Here is a 25,119-nt window from a genome sequence, read left to right on the forward strand (position 1 = left end):
CACATAAGCTGCTAATTTGTTCTCTCTGGACTGTTCAATCAACAGAACCTTCAATGGATTGGTCAAGGCTATATTTGATTCTTGCCAAACCTCCAGATCTTTGTAGTTGGTGGAACATTTTGATGTACCTGCGTTAGTTGTCAGCTGCCTGAAGATAATGTCCCCATTTTCTCAATTAGTTTGGCCGGAATGTCCCAGGTTTTTTTATCTCAAAGTCTCCCTCATTGTGCTAAAACTTTTCTTGAAGTCAGGGCTTTAGGATTTGGTGAAATGCCAGTAATTCTGATTTTGAAATTTGGATACCTGCTGCATTAATATATCTTAATATTAGAGATTTAAGCAACACTCAATAGTTTTATTGTCATTTCATTATAATGATAATTACAATGAGAAACGGCATTTATCTGAACTTTACACTGTTTATCAAATTATATACCTGCTGTCTAGGATTTAAAATCTCCATGCCAGTTAAAAGTAGGTATGCATGTTGAATAGTAATAGTTTATAAAATCCATATTTGTTGATGAATTTTCCATTAGGTGATTTGTGCCAGGAGGACTCAAAATGACAGTTTTTGGCATATGACTTAACTTCATGACTGAGGACAAGCACAGTGGGACAATGGAAGCCTTGGACTTCATGTACACTCAATTCTGTCTGAATGTTTGATTGGAGCAAAGAGTACGGTGGGTTTCTCTTGTCTTCTTGGGTGGACTTAGATCATTCATGTTACTTTACATAATAACTATCTTCATTTCAAAATAGTGATTATATTGTCAATCTTGAGCTGCTACCTTGCTGCATGAGCTCAACTAATATGTCCCACTTGGGACCGTGTGAAACTAATGTGCGAGAAACCTCTCTATTAAGCAACTCCCCATGACTTAGAAGCTAAAAGAAAATAATATAATCTTGCACATCAACAGATAGAACTTAAAAGAAGCACGTAATGAAATCTTATCGACCCAGCTCCCTCATTCATTTAAACTTCCTTTTGATTTTGTACTATTTACATGGATTTTCAATAAAATTTTGGTGCATTGCTCTATATCAATATCAAACTATTGATATTGGCATCAGTTGGATGCAATCTATTCGGAATTCTTATAACAAGAGTCGAGACATCGTACGTTAGAATCAAACAGAGACATGCTGCTCCCAAAGGTGAACAGTTGCTGCAATTCCTTACACATGATTACAAGCTATATTCCGAATGGTGGACACGCATGCTCATCTTTTATTGTGGAATGGCAAAGGGAAAAGTTGGCTCCCAGCATATAGACATTGCCGTCCATCTCACGTGTGAGCAGTACCCATGTCATGCATGTTGCATACAGCACAAGCATTAGACTACACTGCACCAATTGTACCTCATCCTTCACCTCATTCTTTGGGATCCATTTGTATATCAACGCATGCACATGATTTGATCATATACACGCACATGCATCTGGATGCGCGACGGATCTTTCTTGAGGGTAATTTGGCTATAGTGATCGATTGGATCCAAAGTGGACATGCCAGGACAGATTTGCACCCTCTAGTCAGTGATATTTACTATTTTCTAGAGGAGTCTGATTCCTTCAGTGTCATGTGTGTATTTTGGAAGGCGAATAGTGCGGCGAACGGGGTCGTTTCCTTCGCAGCACATCATTTTGGAGCCGTCACATGGAGGACATTGGAGCTTGTGCCATTGGCACAAGAGCATATTTTGTACGGTAACTATTCCGAGCGTACTTATGGCTGTATGTAGTGAGACACTGATACACCAAAAAAGAAAAAACCAATCTAATAATCATCCATGCGAACTTCACCTCATTCTTTGGGAACCATTTGTATATCAACACATGCATATGTTTGATCATTTACACGTACATTACGAGAGCCATGAAACCGATCTAATCATCATCCATGCAAACTGCGCCAGTGCAACTTACTCGAAATGCAATTTAGACACCATGCAAGCATCCTGATTATCAAATGTGTGTCAATTGATACATGCAAGCATCCTAAAATGTTGTGTTTCATTCCAAAAGAAAGTAACCAAATTTTTTGAGGATCATCATCTACTAAATACAATTAGATAAATTCCTAGATGACACGAGTGCACCACAGCCAACTATAGCCGCTGGTTCCTGTATTAAGTATCCAACTAATCACAGCATGAATCTTATTTATCAAATACATATATGGGTGTATCATTATATGAATCAGCGGTTATGATTGGCTGCTTACCATGTGGTGCAGGTCTAATCTAAGAAATATAATATAGCCGAGAATATCATGCACTAATGATGGGGCCCAGGATCATGATATATTGGACGACACGCATGATGCGGGTCGGTGGGGCGGTAGCCGCACCGAGCGGCGATGGGATCTTAACCTTTTTATTCTGTTGAGAGGATTCTGGGCCGTAGAAGGGAACGGCACGGGGGACAAAAGGATCGGAAAACGTCGCACGTAGCCCGTTGCTCCCCAGCTGTACGGTGACGTGGCACGCGGCAATGTGGGCCCCAGGGATGGATGACGCCCGTCACGTCGCAGTGGGTAGAGAGAAGGCGAAATTGTTGATTGAAAGAGATATAACAACTAACTCTTTTAACAAATAAATAAGACGCTCGCTATGTTCCATCATAATTGAAGATTCGATATTTATGTTTTTAGAAAACCAACGTGTCGTTATATGAGAGAGCAAGGACTTTAGACAACATGCATACTGCTATGAGTACTCAATATAGAAATAGATTAATATCCAGTAACATCCAATAATTACAGTACAATTGGCATGCTGCATCTTTGATATTGGATGAAGAAAAAAAAACTCTTCAATAATATATCATTTTTTCATCTCTTAATTAGGTAGCAGGATCATTATCTTTTTCATGTACACATTTAAGTAATTATTTTTGAAGTATTAGCCTTCAAGTATCATTGAAGCAAACATCTCTTTCTATTATCATTGCGGCTTAGCAATACCAACAATGAAAACTACCATTTTAGCTGACTTGTATCATTTGTTCTCTATGACAACAAATATAAAAAATTTAGATTTTTCATTTAAAAAGGTAGCATATCAAGTATGGTGGTCTTTTGGTGTTGTTAGGAAGATATGGTTGTCCAAATATATGTTAATGTAGTTATAGTGGAAATAAAGAGTCTAAACTTAGTCCCACATTGACTAGATAGTGGAGAGGTTTGATCCTTAAATGGAGGGGGGCAACCACTTTTTTTTTTAGAGGAGCTTTTTGTAGGGCAATACCGTGCGTTGAGAAGAGACTATGAAATTTCCTTCAAAACGGAAAATACCTCTGAGAAGAATCAGTCGCCTCCGCTGTCTGAGACCGATAGAAACGAGGTCGGAAGGCGGCAGATCCTTCCATAGTGCTGGATACATGGGTCGAAGCCCGACCTTCCATAAGCTCATCAGTAGTATTACTACATTTCAACAAAAAGAATAAAACAATTTTGATGCGTTGGAAGAGGTCAGCTATCAGCGGATTATACCCGCATCTCAATCACCTTCCCATTGATGTCCATGACGGGCGCAAAATTGGACCAAGCCGAACTCACACGCCACGTATAAAAAAAAATCTCAAACGGCTTCTTACGTGCCGAAAATTCTGAACCTGGCCCCGGCTCACGGTAGCCACCAGCTAATGGGTTGGCCTCCATCCGCGCAACAAATCCCTGTATCTCGATCCAACGGCCGCGACTGCCTCTACCCGCACAACGGATCTTTACACAATCCAACGGCCTTGATTCTCTCTCTTTTTTTTCCCCCCTCGACCGGTAAATCCCGTGACTCCCCGTGAGTAATTAAGTATTAACGGTGCTTGCCCTCTAATCTATCCCTTTCTCAGCTCGCTCCTCCCCTCTCCCTCCACTAAGCTCTCATTAAGACTTTTTTAAAGAAGAAAACCTCGAGATTTTTTTTTTGAAAAAATTAAAATATGACGACGATGTGAGCCTGGCTTCTGGTGGGATTCTCTCCTCTCTCTCGCCCCTTTTAATGCCAGCTAGCTTCCATACTGCCCTCGGGGAAATAATAACAGTCTAAACTCTAAAGAGAACCCTATCAGCTGAGTCTAAAAAGAAGGAAGAAGGGAAGAAAGGAAGAAAAGGGTGAGAGGTTAGATTCTGGCCCCAAGGAGGGAAGAGGGAATGTCGAAGGAGAGAGATAGAGAGAAGGGGATGGTGGGGATTTGGCTTCTTTTGGTCTGCATTTGGATCTGGAATGCGAGCTTTGTCAATGGCGATACGAAGTCAGATGATGGTGAGCTCAGCTTTGGATTCTTAGCAGCGTTTTTGCTCTCTTTTCGGTGGGTTTCTTTACTAGATCAGAGGGGAAAGGAGGGGTTCTGCAATGGGTGGGAGCACGCGGGAGGGCACCAAATTGTGCTGTTCTCGTGTCGAATCTGTTCTCTTTTTGGATGGGTGTTGTTTTTTTTTTTTCGCTTTAGAGGGTCGAAAAGGTATGTTTTTGATTCGTTTTTGTAACTCCTTTTGGGTGTCTTTTGAGCTGCGGAGTGGGCGTTTTGGTTGGATTCGGAGAACAATCTCTCTCTCTTTTTTTAAAAAAAAACTTTCGCTGGAGGTTTTGGCTTTTGAGTTTTTGTTGGATTTGAAGGAAAAATTTGTTTTACCCAAGAATGAGTTGGTTTCTTAACGAAAATAGATCTCTTTGGATCCTACTATCTGTTCGTGGCAAACAAGCCAGTGACTTCCGTGTCATTATACTTCAGCTTTTTTACTGACCTGTCCTGCTTTTGGGTCTGGGAGGAGTCGGTTGGATGATTTGATGATTTATTTTTCCAATCTAAAAAGCAAAGAGAAAAAAGAGATTTAGTTGCTTGTTTCTTACATTCTAGTACTTTTTCCGGTTTGATTATAATTATTTGATAAATTTATATTCTGATCTGATCTCTTACCAGAACAAAGTATAGGTTCAGGAATCTGACAGACTTATGCTTGAACTGACTTCATCCATGGGGCGTTGGTATGATATTTAAGCCTTGACTATATTGATACGTTTCTCTAATCTCATGTTTTCTTTGCAGTTTCTGCTCTCAATGTCCTGTATAGCAGCCTAAATTCGCCAAGCCAGCTGACAGGTTGGACCTCAAATGCTGGTGATCCCTGTGGACAGTCATGGTTGGGTGTTACATGCTCTGGTCAAGCGGTTACAACAATGTGAGGTTACATTATTATGAGTTGTCTGAACCTTAAGCGCTGTGCATTGCTTTGATGCTTTATCTGATATGTTTTTTATATTATGAGCTCCACCAGCAAACTGTCTGGCTTGGGACTTTCTGGTTCTTTGGGGTACCAGATGTCAGGCATGACTTCGCTAACAGAGCTGTGAGTCCTGTAGTTCTTTCAGTGATGCATATACTCCAGGATATGCATGGAAACTGATGTTGGAATTTGATGTCCTGAGATTGATGCAGTGACATGAGCAATAATAATCTTGGAGGTGGACAACAGATACCTTATAATCTTCCTCCAAACCTCGAGAAACTGTAAGTTGTACTAATTTGGTTGGTCTCAGCTATTTGCTTGATTTCATAGCCACTGTCTCATGAGAAATTTGATCTGCAGAAATCTTGCTGGAAATCAGTTCACTGGAAATGTACCTTATTCTATTTCTCAAATGATTCCACTAAAATATCTGTAAGTGGGCTTGCAAATATAATTATTTCATTTTCTCTTGCAAATTATATGGTGCGTTTGCCTAAACGAAGCGTTAATATCTGTAGAAATCTTAGCCATAATCAACTCCAGGGCAATCTGAGTGACATGTTTGGACAGCTTACAAATCTCACCACAATGTGAGTGTGAATTGAGCACTCTCTATTTTAATGGAACTCATAACTCTTTTTGAATTTCAGTGTACTTGCTGTAGTACAAAAGGTGCTATCATAATTTGTGGTTGAGGAAAGGCCAATTTTCTTGGACAATCATCTTTGACACAATTGAGGATACACGCACCAAATTTTGCCACCCATTTCCACATTCTTAACTGGATTATGAATCATGAAAGTTTGTTCTGAATATATTTACTAGGAGGCATGCTATCCTATATAATGCTAGCTTTTTGTAACTTACTAGGAGGCATGCTATCCTACATACTGATAATTGAATATCTTTACTTTTGAATATGCAAATGCTAGTTTCGCCCCTCATCTACTTATCCTTTTTCTCCTTGTTTTTCCTTCCTTGATTAATAAGTTAATGACTTTATGGTGCAGGGACCTCTCCTCCAATGCTCTTACAGGTGACCTGCCACAGAGTTTTAGCTCCCTATCAAGTTTGACTACCTTGTAAGGAGAATAGCACAAAGTTCGCGGGTTATTTTGATATTTAGCACCACATTTCACAAAAACTTACTTCCACCATTTATTTCCCATCCTGCAGACACTTGCAAAACAACCAGTTTACAGGTTCCATAGATGTCCTTGCCAGTCTCCCTCTTAATGATTTGTAAGTAAATAATGTTGTGCACAGTAAAAGAAAAAAGTTTGTGTATTATAAAGAACAGAACTTATGTGCCCATGCTTCCAGGAATGTTGCAAATAATCGCTTCACTGGATGGATTCCTGACAAGCTAAGGGGGATAAACAATCTTCAGTGAGTACTTGGTGGACCCTGATGACATCAATAATCTGATAGTGATAATAATTGTTATGTTTGGAACTCACCCGCTAATCATTTTTTCACAGGACTGGTGGTAACTCATGGAGCTCAGGGCCTGCACCTCCACCCCCACCATATACACCTCCTCCTCCAAGTCGACGAAGCAACCCTGGTCAGCGATCTGGTGACAGTAGCAGCCCATCAGGTGGCGGTGGAAAAAGTTCTGGTATAGGTGCTGGGGGCATAGCTGGAATCATTATATCTATTTTTGTCATAGGTGGAATTATTGCATTTTTCTTGATAAGAAAAAGAACACAAAGGTCTTCAAGGAAAGAAATCCTCGAACAAGATCAGCCTTTCACACCTCTTGCTCCAAAAGAGGTTAGAGGTAATTTTTGTTTTTCTTGCCCTCCTCAAAGTTCAGATATGCTAGGCTAAGCCATCTATTAGTATGCATATGTGTATTTTCTTGACTATTGAATTTAGACCAACATATAATGAGTCTCTTAGTCACCATATCTTGACTCATTCTCCTCATTATGCATATGGGTCTGATACAATACTATGTAATCAATATTTTAATTAGGTAACCACTCAAATGAGTCTTGAAATAGCTGTAGGGCAGAATTACAAACAAAAAAATCTTTTTAAATTGCAAATTTCGCAATGAGATATTTTATGTGACCCGGTTCATCGTATATTAAATTAGACTTCTTACCCATATTCAATGGGATTTTTCGTTCTAAAATAAAAAAAAGTGCAATAATTAATGTTGTTACCAAAGCAATGCGGCGTAGGATTTGGCAAGGTTGTAATGGTTTTATGACCATTTTTTAGTTTTCTCGAGGAATCGTGACTGTTGACTTTTTGATGCTTCATTTTGTTTTCTAAGCTCACAGCTTCAATATCTGTCCGAGACCTTTCTTATGTTAGTGGTTCTGTTGTCAGGTCATTCGTCTTATGCATATCTTCTAGATGCAGCTAGGCTTGCAATTGCATACCTCAAGATTTCCTATTGTGTATGTCACAAATTGTTGATTCTGTTATCAGTTTAATACAAACGAGTATCCTTTTGGATTTATCCTATGAGTGTACTGATTTGAAGGGATCAAACTTATTGACCACTATTTCTGTGTATTCCTTTTCTTAAAACTTTTGTGGATGTCAAGGTGGAATTTTGTATCTTGGCCTATGGAAAAATATTGGTTGTAGGTTACCAGGTATCATCCTTGGATTATAATGTGGTTGTTTAATTTTCATCCACACCTTAAAACTCTGATACATCTTTTATGCATGTTCACCTTCTTGTAGGTTATTGCATGTATTTGGTGTTATTTGTGGGATTCCTTTTTTAAATCCATCAAATTTAGATGCTAGGATATAACACAAGATGGCATGACACTCTTTTGCACTCCAATAGTATCTTGACTAGCTTGAACTCTTGAAATTTTGATAGTTGGCATAAACTTTTTATCTGTAAATAAGCCTCAAGCCTTAACATCACATAATATCTTATGAAGAAAATTTTTAGGTTTTCATGTCTCCATAAACACAAAAAGATTCATCAGTCACTTAAAAAGTCTATACCTATTTTTTTCTCCGAACCTAGACAATTAAAATGTTACAACCAGTCACTTTATTATTTGCCACTTTATTATTTTCCTATGTACATTTTGCACAAGCCCATCATTGAATTGCAGTAGAAGCCAACGTATTTGGAGCATGGTATGTTGTACCATACTGAATTAGTACGGTACGGTATCTGAAGCATGGTACGCCGTACCGGCCCAAATTGGACGGTACAGGGCATACCGTACCGTACTAGTTCGGTACTGATATCCGCTATGGGTGGCGTACCGACGCTTGGTACTCCAAAAAAAATTTGTATTGTATCATACCATATCGACATTGTGCTAGTGTGGCACCGGTACGGAGTCCTATACCGAGATGGCGAATCTTGATCTGAAGTATTGCTAATGAGAGTTATTGCCTTGATTTTGCTCTGTATCATATGAGCAGTGCCCACAGTTTAACTCTATCATGGTTCTGGTTCTGCTTACCTATAATAGGTCTTCTTTTATTCCTCCATGTATTGTTTATAATTCTGCTTCTAGCTGATCTGCTGTCCTTCTGCTATTGCAAATGTTGATAGTTCTTCCTTATTTTTTGCTATTCCCTTATAGCTTGAAGGTCATTGTGGTTCCATGGTCTGTCTGTAATTTAGCCTAGACCATCCTTGACCTGGGGGTGTTTTTGTCCTTTCATTTTGCCTTATCAATCATTTAGTGTCTATCCTTCATTTGTCAAGCTCCAAAAAGTCTGCCTATTTCCAGTAAATTCTTCTGAAAAATCTTCTGAGCCTTGCCCATTCTTCCTGGAACTTTTCGTTCCTCCCCCTTCATATAGATTACACGGTAAATCTTATTATCACTATTTAATCTCCTGATTTTTCCCCTCATAACTGATCTGCTTGATCAGTCCAAAGTCCAAACTTAAGTTATTTTGAATCTGCCTCTGTACTTGAGTGGATACAAAGGGGAAATATTTGATGTCTTTTGGTATATACTTCTGTCACAAAGCCCAAGAGATATTCTTTGTCAGCAGTTGATTAGCTGTTGTGTGCCTACCTCCAGAGGAAATGTCCAACCTAGGACCATGCTGTGTTGTTCAAGTTTATTGGTTTTACCCATGTTTAATTCAAACCCAACAAGACAACAATACTCATTTCTTCTTTACTAATGCCTCTGGTGAGCATGATCATCCTCTTTATGGCACAATCTCTTATAACACCATTTCCTTGTAAACTGTCTTATCCAAATACTCTTTTTTTTTTTTTCAATTAGTGGTCACACCATTCTGCTTAGCAACCAGAGGTTCTGGGCTTGAGTCTTGGTTGGTGCACCCTACATATTTGGACTTGGGTGATTATGATGTGGATTGGACTTCCTCTCTCTCTCTCTCTCTCTCTCTCGCTCAAAAAAAAAAGAGCAAAATTTCCTTCTCATTGCTCCATTCTGTTTATCAAATTATTCATGTATTGTACTCCCTCACTCTTAAGTTATTAAGGCATGTCAATGACTATCAACCTTGGCATTTGTGTTAAGTTTAATTTGTATAACTTCTCCAGCAGTCCATTGGATTCACTTACACCACTTAGGAGTTGTCAGGTAAGAATATAATCTTGCTGCTTTTGGAGGTGATAATGTTCCAACATGTCCATACTTGTTGTAAAATGCCCTGCTTCCATGACTATTCCTCTTGATGTTTATGCCCTGTCGCATGGTCTGAATTTTTATAAAGTAGCTCCAAAATTCTTAGGACCTGCTACCTACTCTTAGTGGATATGATGTATTTGTTGATCTCTTTGAGTTTTCAAGTAAAAAATAAACTCTCTTTCATCAGAAATTTATCTTCTTTTGGGACTGTGGGTGGTCAGAGCATCAAGAGGCTAAACCTACAGGACATATCAAATGAGGGTTTTCTTCCTACCTCTGCAGGCTATCCTGGTTCTCCTTCACATTTAATTTTTTCGAATTATAAAGTTGCAAGCCCTGCATCTTATTCTCCTTGCAATAACTGGTTTGCCGAATATCTTCATATCTTGCAGGTTTATACAAGCCCCTTTGTCGCTGAAACTGATGCAAATCTGATGAAATCCTATTGCTAGACTTATGTAAATTACCTTCTTGAGCTATTTAGACCTTTCAGCTGTCCTTATTTTCAAACATTGCACCATGCAAGCTTGGTATTTGTCAGGCAATAGTTGGTACACATTTTGTTGTTGGTGCAAGTGATGATACCTGAATTATCTGCCTTGGGTGGTCGTTGATTTTCTTTCATAGTTTTTTCCAGTTTTAAATTCAAGAATGAAGTTTCATTGAGTAATCACATTGTCAAGTACTCAAGATGTTCATATTCACTTGTATACTTGAGGATTATTTATTTTGTTGGTCGATATATTACTTTTTTCCCCTTAAATGTTAGCTTTGTCATTGGAAAATTGCTACTTTCGCCAAACGCCTGGGCGACACTAAATGCATTTGAACAATGCAAGCTAAGCTGTGAGCCACCAAAGTCTCTGAACTATTTAGAAATTATGTTGTTCCATAGCATGTTGTCATATTTGAAACATTCACAAACATGCAAAATCATGATAGGATAGCTATTAAATTGTCTTGCTTGGAATAAGATGCTAATTAATTTGCTTAATAATTTCTTCAAATTGCACCATTAATTGTGTCATTCCTGACATTCTATATGTTTTATTTTATATGATTGATTGTTTATCTGCAGAGATGAAATCTATCCAAACATCCTCTACAATTGATGCAGCAACGTTTCCATCATCTGCTCCAATTAGCCTTAAACCTCCTCCTATTGATCGACACAAATCATTTGATGAAGATGATTTCTCGAACAAGCCTGTTGTGAAGAAAGCAAATACAGCACCCATAAAAGCAACTGTGTATTCAGTGGCTGATCTGCAGATGGCTACTGATAGTTTTAGCATAGAAAATCTTATTGGTGAGGGGTCTTTTGGACGTGTTTATAGGGCACAATTCAGCGATGGAAAGGTATGTTTTTCACTTGAATTTTATGCTTCCTTCTGTGCCCCATTTGTGAGAAGATCTTTTCTTTAGTTTGTCCTCGTGAATTTTAAGTTTTTTATCTTGAAAAATAAGTTGTGCACATGTTTAATATGAAGCCTGTGTTTCCATGATCATGAAACGCACATTTTATTGAAAGTCAAAAGAAATAATGTTCTTTTAGGATTTTTTCATTTAAATTAAATCATACTAACATGAAATGTAGCTTGTAGCTGGAAGCATGAAATTCTATTGTATGGCTGCAAATGGGGCAGAATGTGATTGAAGCAATGCCCCAAAGCAGTGTAAACTAGAACTCACTCCCCAAAGAGTATAATGGAGATAAAAGAAATAGAAAAGGCTTACACTGGTAATGAAGGGCTAGGATGTGTTCTTACTAGGGTCTATGATGTTTTATAATGAAAATGGAGTGGAAACATCATGATGAGTTGGCTTTTCTGGTTTTTTGAGAATGAGCACTGTGAACTATCCGCTTCAAAAAGGATAGTGGATTGAACCGAAACAAACGTTAAGTAAAGTTAGCTGTTCAACTTTTTTTTGTACCAAAAAACTGTTCAACTTTCTTGATAGGTAAAATTTCTAATTTAAAACTTCAATAACTGGTGGAAAAAGCATCATGGCTTACAAGAGAGAAGAGATGTATAGGTAAAAAAATTTCTGGTTATATACAAGAAATCACTTCTTCAAAATTCTCTTTAGCAAGCTGCCATTGTCTTGCTAGCGCGATGAACCATGTGGTTCGCAATTTCATATTAAGTACCTAGATGCATCGTATTTGTTCTCATTGAGGATAAATAATAATTTCTGTTGTCATTTACATAATGATTTTTCTTTATAGGTTTTGGCTGTGAAAAAAATAAATTCTTCAGCCTTGCCAAACCAATCAGCTGGAGACTTCATTGAGCTGGTCTCCAATATCTCACGGTTACATCATCCAAATTTGACTGAGCTGGTGGGATACTGTTCTGAACATGGACAGTACTTGCTGGTTTATGAGTTTCACAAGAATGGATCGCTGCATGATCTCCTTCACCTCTCGGATGAATACAGCAAACCATTGTCTTGGAGTACCAGGGTCAAGATTGCACTCGGTGCCGCACGGGCATTAGAGTAAGTGAGATATTATTCTAGAAATTGTCTTTGATTTTCTTTTGCCAGAACCTGAAAAATTGTCAGCAGTAAATTATGATATAATCCTGCAACATATCAGCTATTTCATCGTGCAGTTAAAAGAGGTTTGCTTCCAAATGTTAAAGAAAAAGTATTTTCTAGGTTTTCATTTACATTTATATAGTAGCATGGGAACACTTTCGTATGATCAGTAAATATGACAGTGTTTCTTCTCTTCGTTAAATCATTTATAGCCTATGACTTCATCATCTCACAATTTTGAAATCGAACACCCATTTTAAGGGTTCACAAATGTTTAGCCTTTCTGGAAGATTGTACATTTTCTGGATGCTTATAGTCCCTAGTAAGTTATTTACCTTCTATCTTGGACTATTTGCCTAGCGTAGTTTCTTTAGGATTTATTAAACCTTTGATATGATTAACACCTAAACCTTTGTTCTGGAGTGCTGCTTCGCTGCACCACTTATTTCCCCGCTCTGTGCACCAGTCCCTGGTGAGAGTCAGGGATTGATGTGGAGCATGGTATCACGTGAGTGATAGGCGGGCCCCGTATACCTGCCCACCAATCACCACTTGCAGGGACTGGAGCAGGGAAATTTGTGGTGCAGTGAAGCTTTTTCCTTTGTTCTGATGGCAATATGTTGTAAGCACACCCACCAATCCATTTGATATCCATTTCAGTTTTCAAGCAAGCATGGCTTGTCATAAAATAGAGTTGATAGATAACAAGTTTTATAAGCTTTAGCATATTGTTGTAACTTGTAAGTATATTATTTGGATTTTGGGGAAAAATGCAATATTTCTTTAATGGGATTCTGATTGATACTGCATGTATCTGAATTGATGCAATGATGTTTCTTGTAGAATTTGACTCTGGAGCGTCAATCATGTTTTGATGGTTCCACATGATGTTTGCAAGAAATGTTTTCTAGCAGTAATGATACTTTCAAAAACTCTATAGTTCATATATTTTGCACTAGCTTTATTGATTTGAGGATTATTTGTGAAAAATCATGAAATTTCTAAAATATGCCAAAATTCACGGCAGATCAGTCACAACATGAAGTATCTACAAATTGTTGATGGATCGATATTATTATAGTTGATTTGGCTAATGTTCCTTGTTGTTGCCCTTTCTAAGCTCTTTTTTCCTGCATGAATTGTAGCATTTAGAAATATCTACCTCTTTCCTCTTTTTTGTTTTTGATTTATCGGCAACTTCTGAAGCTTGGTGAATATTCTTCCTTCTATTCAAAGTTCTAATTTCCCTCAATACCAAACTTATGGTGTTCTATATTCATTTTACTACCTGCAAATATTACTATCAGGTATCTGCATGAGGTTTGTTCTCCATCTGTTGTCCATAAAAATTTCAAGTCATCAAATATTTTGTTGGACACGGAGCTCAATCCTCACCTTTCAGATTGTGGGCTCGCAAACCTCATCCCTGATGCGGAATTTCAGGTAAAGATCAGATTCACAACACATCCACAAGTGGAACATAGAACCTTTTACTCTGCACTTATTTTTGTTAGTTTCAGTATAATTAGAGTGCTGATGTTCCTTCAATCTTTTATCCTTTCGATGGGTAAAGTATTTAGAAGGGAATAGAAATGGATGTTGAGTACTAAAACATTATTCTGTCTAATAGCATTTTGCCAGTTGTATATATATGAGAGAGAGAGAGAGAGAACAATTTAACAGGTATATTTCTGATCAGAAGGAAATAGGGAAGATTCATGGTGGCTAAAACTATTTGATTTATAATGAGGTCAGGATCATAAGGATTGCCATAGGAGGGCTTAAAATTGGATGTTAGAAACACTTTGTTTTGGAAGAGAAGATGCCAAGTTTTGAATATTAAGAGGGGAAGGGAGGGGAAGAAGGGTGGAAATTGATATTCTTTGTTCATTTTCTTTCTTTTATCAACCTACACCCTGAAAGGGCATGGTAGATGAAAGTAAAAGTTTAAGCTACAGAGATAATCTGTCTGGTATTTATTATTTTCTTTTTCTTTTTTTGCCTGCATCAGCATTTTTATTGAAGGACATGGTTCAGCCAAGCCTGGGTGAGCGAGGCCCTACTTGAGATCTGCTTGAAATTTGAAATTTCACAGTGCTAACTAACTGGTACTTGATTAGAGTTATGAACCCAAAGACTAACTTCCAACTTGACTCTATTAATTTTGGGTAGAACCTGAGCTGTACATGAATGGTTCATTCGAGGAATCTAGGAGAGCCTAAGCCAACAGTTAGAGAGAAGAATGAGAGAAGTTGGGATTGGTAGGAGAAGACGAGTTCCGGTTGATGCCAATGGAGTCAGGTGGTGATCTGTTGTTAATTAGTATGGCTTAAGTTTGGGAAGAGGAGACATGCTAGGGAGCTGTTGGGTTAGGATTTGAAGGACTGACGAGAGAAGGACAGGATCAGGATTCTTGATGACTCTGAAGTCTGAAGGTTTGCCACCCGGGGGGGAGGAGATGAGTTGGGTAGTGCAGGAAGCCGGAGAAAGCCTACTAAGGTCTAAGCTGGAACACATTGTTAGCTCGGTTAAGGTAGAGAGTAAAGTGGGGATAGAGATGCTAACATTCATTTGTATTTATAGATTGTTTGTCCAAGTGATTAATCATTGGATGCTAACATTCATATGTATTTATAGTTTTATAGTTACAATACCGATGTATCCCTGGGTTCAAATTTTTGAAGGTTACCATATTGGGTTATTCAGACACCAGGATTTTGCATGTTTAAGCTGCTTTTTGAGATAATTATGATTTTGCTTGCAATGAGCAGCATCATTTGCCCGACTTACCATCGCCTAATTTTGGTCAATATTGCATTGATCTTTTATGAAGTTTTTCCTATATTTTTTATTTAAATTTTGCAGGCATCAGATCAGAACATGAGTTCTGGATACGGTGCCCCTGAGGTTGCCATGTCTGGCCAGTATACTCTGAAGAGTGATGTTTACAGTTTTGGAGTGGTCATGCTGGAGCTTTTGACCGGACGGATGCCTTTTGACAGGTAAATCTTAATCTGCTACTAGTCATGATCCAAGTACAACTGGAATTGGGGGATTTTGTCGTATTATGTCTTGATTGCTGAAACATTTCTACAGCTCTAGATCGCGAACTGAGCAGTCATTGGTTCGATGGGCAACCCCTCAGCTCCATGACATTGATGCATTGGACAGGATGGTTGATCCGGCCCTCAAGGGGCTATACCCTGCAAAATCACTCTCTCGATTTGCTGATGTGATTGCGCTCTGTGTTCAGGTAAATGGAGTTGATAGAATCAAAAAAAAAAATCCATCTAGTTTGTTATGGCTGAAAAATTCACTAGATTTACTAGGGTGATCATAAGGCATGCAACTAAGCACCAATTCCACACCATTTCAAAACATTTCTCCATGTGGTGAATTTTAAAGGAAACCAGCGTATCTGTAGATGATATTCTCATACTTTACCCCAATGAAGTTTATTAATTTCTTACATTTCGAAATTGGATTTTGACAGCCTGAGCCGGAGTTCAGACCACCGATGTCAGAAGTTGTGCAGGCTTTAGTTCGTTTGGTGCAGAGAGCCAACATGAGCAAGAGAATGCTCGGTGGGGACATGCAGGAGACTGCTCGACGATCTGATGATCCAGACACGCAGGACTATTTATGAGGTGGGAGTTAGCTAGTAAGGTTGTGTCGAATCTCCCAGATGGTGTGGCATAATTGTATTTCCATGTATCGATACGCATTTTTTTTCTTTCGCTGTGTTATGGAATATTATGGCTAAGAAACCCCACGTTTTAGATGTCACATGCTTTTCTTTTATATGGGGGAGTGGCCTAATACATATCAACTTTTTGTTCCAAGCAGAATTCTTCAGGTGGTACTGTGAATAAGCAAATGGTGTTTCTTATCAGAGTTCTATTCAAGTCCGTTTTTATTTTTTAGTAAAAAGAAACTTAAACTAATGTTCAGAAGAAAAGATTTCATTGATAGATGGTAGACAAATGAAACGGCAGCAGAAACCATTGAATCCAATGCTTTCTTTTTTTCTTTATTTTCATCCCATTTCTCCACCATACTCATGGAACTGAATTAAAATATACGGGGAGCAAAGGCTGTATCATTTGAACTAATGATTAGTTGTTTTGATTCACTGTCAATTCAGTGTGAATGGCATGGAACCGCATCATTCAGTCTGATGAATTACCTGGTATTAGTTCCCCTATCATTGTTCAGCTGATCACTTGCTTCCCCAAGTGCAGAATTAGTTGGTTCAAACCGGGAAAGATTTCTCAAAAATTCGTCATGAGTTTATTGAATTTGCCCAAAAAAAATAACAAAATAAAAGAAATCATGACTTTGTCGAAGACTTTAAATACCTCTCAGAGCAAAAAATATATGGAGAAATTAATTGCTCGGGAACACAATCCGCCAGCCAATGGACTGGCCAAGAAGGAACTTTCACTGCCACAGTGGAACCAGGCAAGGAGAGGTGTTGAAACCTGATCCAACCTAAGCTTGCTTTCTAATCTCTACTGGCATAATATAAACTCGAACTTCCATCATAATGCGAATGGAAGTAAGATTGGACTGCCAAGTGACTCCACTTTTTGAATATTTCATAACCATGCAATGATGCAAAGTCATGCTTCTTCAGAGTGAGTTCTCATTGTTGCAAGGCTCCTGTCAATGTCCCAGCGCTATCCAGCTTTCCTGCGAAAGCAGGTACCAGCGACCCAAACATAGTCCTTTAACCATCATATTTTGGAAATCTTTCCCATTTGCTGCCGCATGTACGTCTAAATAATACTTGTTTAATTGAACTCCATCTGTTTCAAACTTGTAATTGATGATTGCAGATGCAGGCACATATCAAAGACCAATGTCTTCAATAAAATAGATGGCATGTTCAAAGTACATTATTTCAGGATTCTACTACCACAACTCAAATATCTAAATATCTCCTTCATCTACTGTGAAGGGCCATAATTCATTCAGTACAGATTACAGGGCATGCATGCTGCAGCAAGGATCAGCTAGTTGTGGACCACATACATTGGAGTAGCACTAGAATTTCTCGTAGCCTTTGATGACCTAATTCACCGCATCAAGAAAGTCTTTTTCTGTAACAGAATAACGGTTCTCTTTTTATGTATGCACTAAAAGAGAGCTGGATTTTCAAGTTTTATAATAGCAGAAAACTGTTTAATAGGATAGAGATTACAATCATCTATACTACTTTACGTATCCAATGTAGTTACATTTTTAATCAGATAACAGTAAACTGTAGAGAAATCTTCCTTCCTTAGGATGGGCTTATATCAATAATATCTTATTTCCTTTTAACTGTGTTCCTAATCCTTGTGTGCCACAGCCCAATCACGTTGGCCCACTAATCCACAATTCCCTTTGTCATGATACGCGTTCTACAGTCTTTACAAAGTGAACTAGCCAGGAACAGAGGGCTTTGCAGCAAAAATAAAATAATAATAACAGCTCTGATAAATAAATATATACCGACTTTAAGGGAGATAATTTAGGAAGAATTCATGAGAAAAAGCCAGCATACAAATGAAAGAGACTAATAACTGTCAGATCCTTCAGCAAAGACAGGTTCCAAAACAAAAAGAAGAGAACAGAAAGCATTGAACCACTATTCAGAGAACACCGGTCTTCTTTGTTTTCCATCGCCCTTCTCTAGTCCGTATCCTCCAAACTTTGTTCGGGGCGTGCAGCTCCACAATCATGGCACGCATCTCCAGTTATCACCCTCCCGAAGTTTCATGAAACAAAATATTACTGCAAACACAAGGTATTGCTGTCAAGATGTAAACTGAAACAAAATTTAAGGATCTCATTCTCTATTTGCTGTCAAGATGCATGCCTCATCCAATCGATAAGAAGATGACTACCGCCTTCGACGATTCCTTCTAGACTCTGGGAATTGAAGAGGAACAGGAAGAGTCATGAAAGCTTGTTGAAAAGCAGCGTCCTGAAAGAGCTTACAGCCCAATTGCAGATAGTATGGTTTTAGAGAGTGGACAGTCATCTTCAAGTCCCTTGCAATATCAGATGGATCACTGTGGAACTTGTCCACAAAAAGTGTGAGTACCAATATGTAACCAATGAGAAGTTCTTTTTTCTCCATAGATACCAAGTCTGAGTCTGGATTTACAAACATCCTCAATAACTTTTGATATATAATGCGTGGGATCTTGGGACCACCTGCAGTCATGCCAACAAATCTGGCCTTATGTTTAGAAAATCTTATTCGTCCCCAGAAAGCATGAAGATGAGTTATGTATGACAAGATGCATGCAAGTTTCTCCTTTTCTTTGTCATCCTGCACAGGAAGTTAAAAGATAAGTTTTTCCCAAAGAAGACAGGTTTTCTGAAATAATATGAAAATGACAACTAAAAAGAAAGCAGGGAGAAAGAAGCAAAAAAGATGTCTTCCACAATTCTTATACTTTTGGACAGCAGAGAAGAATAAGATCACATGCTATTCACAACCTTCCCATAATTCCAAAGGAACATAACCAGTTTCATACATGCAAATCCAGATTTTCATCCTACTCTACTATCGCTTCAATTTGCAGACACACAGTGAATGTCCATCAGACAACATGGGCGTTTGAATTTGCTTTGTGGAAAAATTCAACATTAAAAAGAGCATTAACAAATAGAATTATAACAACCAGTTCTTGCAAACTACCAAAAATAGGAAGCTAATTAGATTTCCAACCTAACTTGCAGGCTACACTAAATAACACGATATTTAGGACTTCAAATCAACTTCTATAAGAAAGAAGCAAGTGAAATTTTTTAATTCCTCCACAGGTCCTTTTCACACAACATAAGATATGATTATATCTCTTCTCCCAAAAATTTCCTGAGGAAGTTTAACTCGGTCGATAAGCTTAAAAACAAAGTGCTCCATATATCACAATCAAAAGAGAATCGCCTTTAAACTTTCAATATCTTTTACTCATTTCACCAGGATGAATTGCTTTTACCTTCAAGTAAGATGAAGAGGAGCTATTGCCTTATCTAGACTGAAAATTTATTTAGCAGCCATATTTTGGGCCAATTTGAGAAGAATGGACAAATGTTCTAGGCCTTAACAAGGGTGCTAAACTTGCTTCTTGCAAATTTCATTCAAGTGACTAACAATTATTTTAAATTACATGGCAGAAAAGCACTAGTAATAATTCTATGGTCAAACTTGCAGTGTCATGGTTTCCTGCCATGAGGAAGAAGTATGTCCTTTTAATCCATAGATATGAGAAATCTGTCCAGTTTAAAAATAGATGATATTTCTCTAGATTTGACATGATAATATTCTTTTTCATGAGTAGAAGTTAAATCTAGTCATTCATTCTCAAGAATTAGAAGCACTCCACAGCAATTTCCCTGCAGCTTCATTTTTCTCCCAAAACATATACCTGATCACCGAGAAACCTCCTCCAATGCAGTCCATAGGTAGTGGGACCCCACAAGACAAAGGCATCAATGCCAACAATCAAGAAGAAAAAGAGACAGAGAAGTGCAATGTCCATCAAACAGTCTCCAATGATATTTTGAATGTGTATTCAGGATGCAGCTAACCAAGGTCCCATGGTGAAGAAAAATTACCAACATCTATAACAATTGAGTTGAGAATGCCCTTAATATTCATTTTATCCATAATGAAATTTGTACATTATAAACTATGGGTCTGTTTGGCATCATTGTCGTTTTTATATTTTTGTTTCTCTACTAGTTAGTTAAATATTGCATGGTAATTAATGCTGGAGACTGCTTTTGCCAAGAACTACTGCCATTCCTTGCTTTTATTTTCACTCTTTTTTTGAAAGCAATGAATCTTTGCTTCAAAAACTCCAAAAAATTTACAAACAATTTCAAAAAGCAAAATGGTCTCATTATACATGCTTGGCCTAGTTCTTTTTTCCTCTTAGATTTTTGAAAATAAAAGCACCACACTGCCCTAATTGTTCTAGTGGAATTTCCTATGAAAATGTATTAATTTATACTGAACCATTTTTGAGTATCATAAATGCTAATATGATCACTTAAAACCAGTGTTGGATGGATATGGATACGAGAATTGGATTCATACATGTGTCCAAGAGTTTAGCTCGGCCAAAGAGAAAAAAAGAAGATACAAGGATACATGAAACAATAATTTTAAATATTATATAAAAGAAAAAATTAGAAGATACTTTTGGTTAAGGGCTTTCACATTCTCAACATCTTAAGAAAAAGGATATTTTGCAAAGTTATTTCAACATCTACCCCCTTGACCAATCTCCAGAAAAGAAAAAAAAAAGGTCATCTTCAATATTATTATGGTGTGTTGAATTCATTAATGAAAGAATCAAATTATCCACATTTGAAAGGAAGAAAATAAAAAGATAAGTATCCAAGTATCTAATGGGTATCTGATTTGGATACATATCCGACATGTATGCTTGGAGCTAGACAAGAGTGTCCATATAAAACAACTTAAAAACTGCACGACTCAACATTAACCATAATATCTAGTTCCTTTAGGTTCATATCAGGTAGAGAGATTTTTTAATCAATTTTAAAGTATGTGATTTTAAGGGCTTCAATGCCTTAGGACGTGCGCACACAGAGAGAGAAGGAAAGAAATCAATGCAGTAGCATCTAGCCATTTCTTGATGCCATATTGTCACAACTGCATCATTCTAGCAGCTACAAGTAATGCCTCTCTCCATCTGTATGTGTGCATTTATCTGCTTCTCCGCTAAAGGCAGTGATGATCTTCTTTGGACGCTACTTTCTCAATTCACTATTTCCCATTTTTATGCCGGACCAGAGATGGTAAGTAATGATGGTTATCTAAAGATAGGAAGCCACTGTACCCATGAATAAGGAAGCCCTCCCCCACAGGATAAGATAACAAGATCATATTCCAAAGTCATTTGCGAATCATATGTCTACTCAAGGGAAGTCCTTTTCCTTCTGAGGGCAATTTTGTGATTCTACAAGCTTCTCAATTATTTTTCAGAACCATGAAGAATCATGGGATCAAAAATCTCGCCCAAATCTTAACAGGCACATGCACAAACTATTCGATGGATGAGACACGGTTATATGCAGGAAATATTTTTCATATAACAAGAGGATATATGACCTGAGGGCAGTTCTCAGCTCTCTTTCCAAACAACAAATCAGCAATTATGAAGATCATTAAACATAGTATGGTTATAACTCAATAATTACTCATAGTTTCAGGAATTTCTTATTCCACCATATACTTGTTAGATTAAGAAAATTAAATAAAGAAAAACTAAGCAAAATAAAAAAAAATGGTGACATCAAAACAATTAACTATCTTTTGACAACTCCAGCTAGGCTAGAAAAACTGTGGTTGGGCAGGCTAGGGGGTCAATAGCAGCTTGAGTGGTTGAAGATGGGGAGGCAACATGGAGAGAGAAAGAGAGGGGGGGCAGGGGCAGGGGAGAAGGGAAAGAGAGAGAGGGGAAGGGGAAAGAGAGAACTAGATTATTTATGGAGGGCCTGCAGATAGTCATAAGATATATGGGGATAGGAGGAAGAGAAATGGAGAGGGCTTTAAACACTAGCTACTCACCATATAAGCTTGCAGCTACAGGCAATGCCAGAGAATCGTAAAGTGGGGTGGAAGAGGGAGAAGATAGGACCAGAGGAAGGGGGTTGGAGAAGATAGACAACATGGGCCCAGAGTTATGTCACCAATACCCAATTGCAAGCAGATACATGCAATGGTTAACAGGAGGGTGAAGAAGTGTGAGACGTAATAGATGGGGTCAAGGTTGGAAGAGAGGAGGGGAGTTGCGGGTCTATGAGGGGGCAGAATTGTGGAGGGGGCAGGAAAAGCCAGAAATGCTAATGTTGGTCTTCGGCAGTGGCAAGGTAGCGTCCATGGAGGTGGGAGGAGAGGGAGGGAAGGATGGGAGGCCATTGCAGAAGGAGAAGCGTGGGGTAGGGAGGAGAAACGAGAGGGGAATTAAGAGAGTATGAATAAGCAGGAGATGGGAAGCAATTGTTTCACTTGTCTAAGGACAAGACAACTAGATATTTTTTCCCACTCGGCCTCTCTTTTTATTATCTTTTCACAGTGAATCTCGATGTGTTGATCTGAGAGCAAGAAAGTTGAGCAGTCAAGCCTCAATATGGTCCATGCACTCTAGCTTTTCAATGTTATACACAAACACACATGAATATGAATTACACAATTGACTTAGGCTAACCTACTTTGTCAAGTTAGGACCAAAACTAGAAATGGGACAAAGAAGGTTGGGTCCCAGTTGGATGTTTGGTTGGGTTTAGGTCTGACTTAAGTTCCAAATCAGTTCCTAGACTGCCTTAACTACACAAATCCATGTCAGCATCAGCTTTGGCCCAGCCCAACTGATTGCCACCCCCTGACATTTCTTCAAGGGCACTTATGATTCTAGGAAAGACTATTGAAGGTATACTTTCTCTTCTCCACCTTCTGAGATATTCCTGTTAACAGGGAAAAAATGCTTTAAACAGTTAATATCTGATGATTATAACTTGTCAATACATTCTAAGATTAAGATTCCACCAATTCAAGTCATTCATGTAATAAAGTTGATGAAACAGGCCAGAGTGAGGAAGCAAAACTTTTAGAGGGATTAAATACAAAGCGATCAAAGCCCTATGCCAATGGTTGATGTCATAGATCTTTAAAGAGCACAAAGATTTGTGAATAACATTATAAAATGAGATCATAACCATCAGTATGCTATAAAATAGTGCGCCAATTGAGATACCAAAGACACTACAGATTAAATTATAATATAGCATACTGATGGTTATGATCAAATTAGCTACAGATTAAATTATAATATACCGAGGACACTACAGATTAAATTATAATATAGCATAACACAAAGAAAATATTTAATTATCAAATTAGCTAATAAATAGTTTTTAAGAAAAAGTATAACTATAAGAAAAATTATATCAAGTGGAAAAAATCAATTCGAAGAAATTTACCTGAACCTCCCTTAGCTTGTGTATGCGATTATAAACAAAAGCAGGATAAGATTTCGATGCAAGATCTTCCCCGTATTGCAAATTTTCTAGAATATCCAAAAGGTAAGCCCGTTCAGCTCTGGGCATAATCTCATCCAATAAATATGCTTTCTCCGGTGTATTTGCAGAACGATCATGAGGTGGAATATTAGGAACCGCTGCTTCTTTAACATCCTCAGGAGCTTCATTATCTACGTCATCATCATCACCACCACCACCAAGATTTTCATTTGCTAATTGTTCTTGAGTTGAAGGATCATTTCTTTGTTGGTTCAACAATCTCCATCTATTATCCTATGCAAAGTCAAATATCCACATGTGAATCTCCATCACACATGCAATGCCTACATTAAGAGGGAAAAAGGTGGAACTCACCTTGTCCCTATCCTTCTTTGTTCCATAAAGATTAGTAAGATCTGCTATCTTCCGTTCTACTTTTCCTTCAGCAAGACCCTCTTCTGCTAACCCCTCTGAAGGTTCTGTATCAGCGGATAGGTTCTTTGTCAGCCGTGGTTCCAACCTGAAGATCTGCATTGATCTCTTAAATCAGGGCACAATAGTTATAAAGATAACAAGGTATGAAAACTATATAAGTATTTATACAGACTCAGAAGAACATAGAACTTAAAGGAGCGCTATCATGATACACATTAAAATGAAATGAAGGGTTCAATATATTTTGCAGAAAAGAAAGGATATCTTCCCTTTTGAAAGCACTTAAGTTTTTCTCGACTCATTGGTTGAGCCTTGATCCTTCTAAATACTGAAATGTTAATATATCAAATATGACCCGCGCAAGGAGGGGTAGCAAACACACTGGTTATGTGCACATACATATCGACTTTGCCAAAGAACAAAAGACTGATTCACATAGATATCAGGTTATACTGTTATTCCACAAATGACAATGTAAGAGTGAAACAAGCTCAAAATGCAATCAAAACTAGAATTTAAATGATTACATTTTATCTCAAAGTACAAAAGAATCCAAGAAAATTTTGAACCCTACACAATTTTCCAAAATGCATAATTTTTTTGTTTGTTAAAACTGATGAAATGGTTACTTTTGATCTATGTACATTATTTCGACAAAGTCCACTTAAACATGAGCAGCAAATCCGAACACATCAAATTTCATAGTTTTAAAAACCACTAAGGCAACAAAGCGTTAACATAAACAAAGAAAATCTCAGCTTTACATGTCCATAATCTGAGTAACTATATAAATTCAAAATGAAACAAAAAGACGCAACCTTGTTGGCAGCGATGGGCAAGATCTTGAGAGTTTGCGTCTCCTTGTCGAGGACCCCGAGGGTGTAGGTGCAAAGCTGGGGTCCAGCTGCCTCGCCGGAGTAGCTGGTCCCGACGAACTCGACGTTGGATTCCCGGGGGCTGACGACGAGCTCCAGGCGGCTGGAATGCCTCTGGTTCCGGAACACTCTAACGGAAGGGCTACCGGCGGCGGCGAAGGCGGCGTTGTGGGGGTCGTAGCCGGAAGGGAAGTAGCCGACGATGGGGGCGATGCGATCGGTGGTCTCGGATAAGACCTCCATCTCCACCTCCACTCTCTTCCTCTTCTTCGTCGACGCCGTCCGCCCTTCGACGGCTTCCTCCATTGCCAACATCTCCCTTTTTTGCTATGCTTTGGTTTCTAGGGTTTTAGAGGGAGAGGGGATGT

At 38.2% G+C, this 25,119-nt stretch overlaps 2 protein-coding genes across 3 annotated transcripts; one reads left to right on the plus strand and one right to left on the minus strand.

Annotated features, from left to right (window-relative positions):
* The first annotated feature begins 3,952 nt into the window (after positions 1-3,952).
* Positions 3,953-16,284, plus strand: LOC103702672 (protein STRUBBELIG-RECEPTOR FAMILY 7). Of its 2 annotated transcripts, XM_008785200.3 has the most exons (16): positions 3,953-4,273; positions 5,058-5,190; positions 5,287-5,358; positions 5,448-5,519; positions 5,599-5,670; positions 5,757-5,828; positions 6,249-6,320; positions 6,415-6,480; positions 6,562-6,627; positions 6,720-7,021; positions 10,927-11,207; positions 12,079-12,350; positions 13,700-13,835; positions 15,258-15,394; positions 15,489-15,645; positions 15,886-16,284. In XM_008785200.3, exons 1-16 carry the CDS (start codon positions 4,162-4,164, stop codon positions 16,036-16,038), a joined length of 2,175 nt encoding a protein of 724 aa, XP_008783422.2. In that variant the 5' UTR covers positions 3,953-4,161; the 3' UTR covers positions 16,039-16,284. The 2 variants fall into 2 exon arrangements, with proteins under 2 accessions (XP_008783422.2, XP_008783430.2); XM_008785208.3 differs by lacking the exon at positions 5,757-5,828.
* Positions 16,285-17,850: 1,566 nt separating this feature from the next.
* On the minus strand, positions 17,851-25,119 carry LOC103702683 (DNA-directed RNA polymerase I subunit rpa49). Its single transcript, XM_008785220.3, has 5 exons — positions 24,695-25,119; positions 23,817-23,969; positions 23,403-23,735; positions 18,256-18,714; positions 17,851-18,170 (listed from the first exon to the last, which is right to left on the minus strand). The coding sequence occupies exons 1-4, from the start codon at positions 25,064-25,066 to the stop codon at positions 18,280-18,282; spliced, it is 1,293 nt and encodes a 430-aa protein (XP_008783442.1). The 5' UTR covers positions 25,067-25,119; the 3' UTR covers positions 17,851-18,170; positions 18,256-18,279.

The sequence above is a fragment of the Phoenix dactylifera genome, chromosome 6, assembly GCF_009389715.1.
Source record: "Phoenix dactylifera cultivar Barhee BC4 chromosome 6, palm_55x_up_171113_PBpolish2nd_filt_p, whole genome shotgun sequence".
Lineage (NCBI taxonomy): Eukaryota > Viridiplantae > Streptophyta > Magnoliopsida > Arecales > Arecaceae > Phoenix > Phoenix dactylifera.

What these genes read in the sequence shown, in the direction of transcription:
- LOC103702672 (XM_008785200.3), top strand. Translation starts at nt 4,162, where the DNA reads ATGTCGAAGGAGAGAGATAGAGAGAAGGGGATGGTGGGGATTTGGCTT. An exon ending in CTTACAAATCTCACCACAAT is followed by an intron (nt 5,829 to 6,248) that starts GTGAGTGTGAAT and finishes TTTATGGTGCAG; the next exon opens with GGACCTCTCCTCCAATGCTC. An exon ending in TGATTGCGCTCTGTGTTCAG is followed by an intron (nt 15,646 to 15,885) that starts GTAAATGGAGTT and finishes GGATTTTGACAG; the next exon opens with CCTGAGCCGGAGTTCAGACC.
- LOC103702683 (XM_008785220.3), bottom strand. Translation starts at nt 25,066, where the DNA reads ATGTTGGCAATGGAGGAAGCCGTCGAAGGGCGGACGGCGTCGACGAAG. An exon ending in TGCCCATCGCTGCCAACAAG is followed by an intron (nt 23,970 to 24,694) that starts GTTGCGTCTTTT and finishes AGATCAATGCAG; the next exon opens with ATCTTCAGGTTGGAACCACG. An exon ending in CAAAGAAGGATAGGGACAAG is followed by an intron (nt 23,736 to 23,816) that starts GTGAGTTCCACC and finishes GACTTTGCATAG; the next exon opens with GATAATAGATGGAGATTGTT.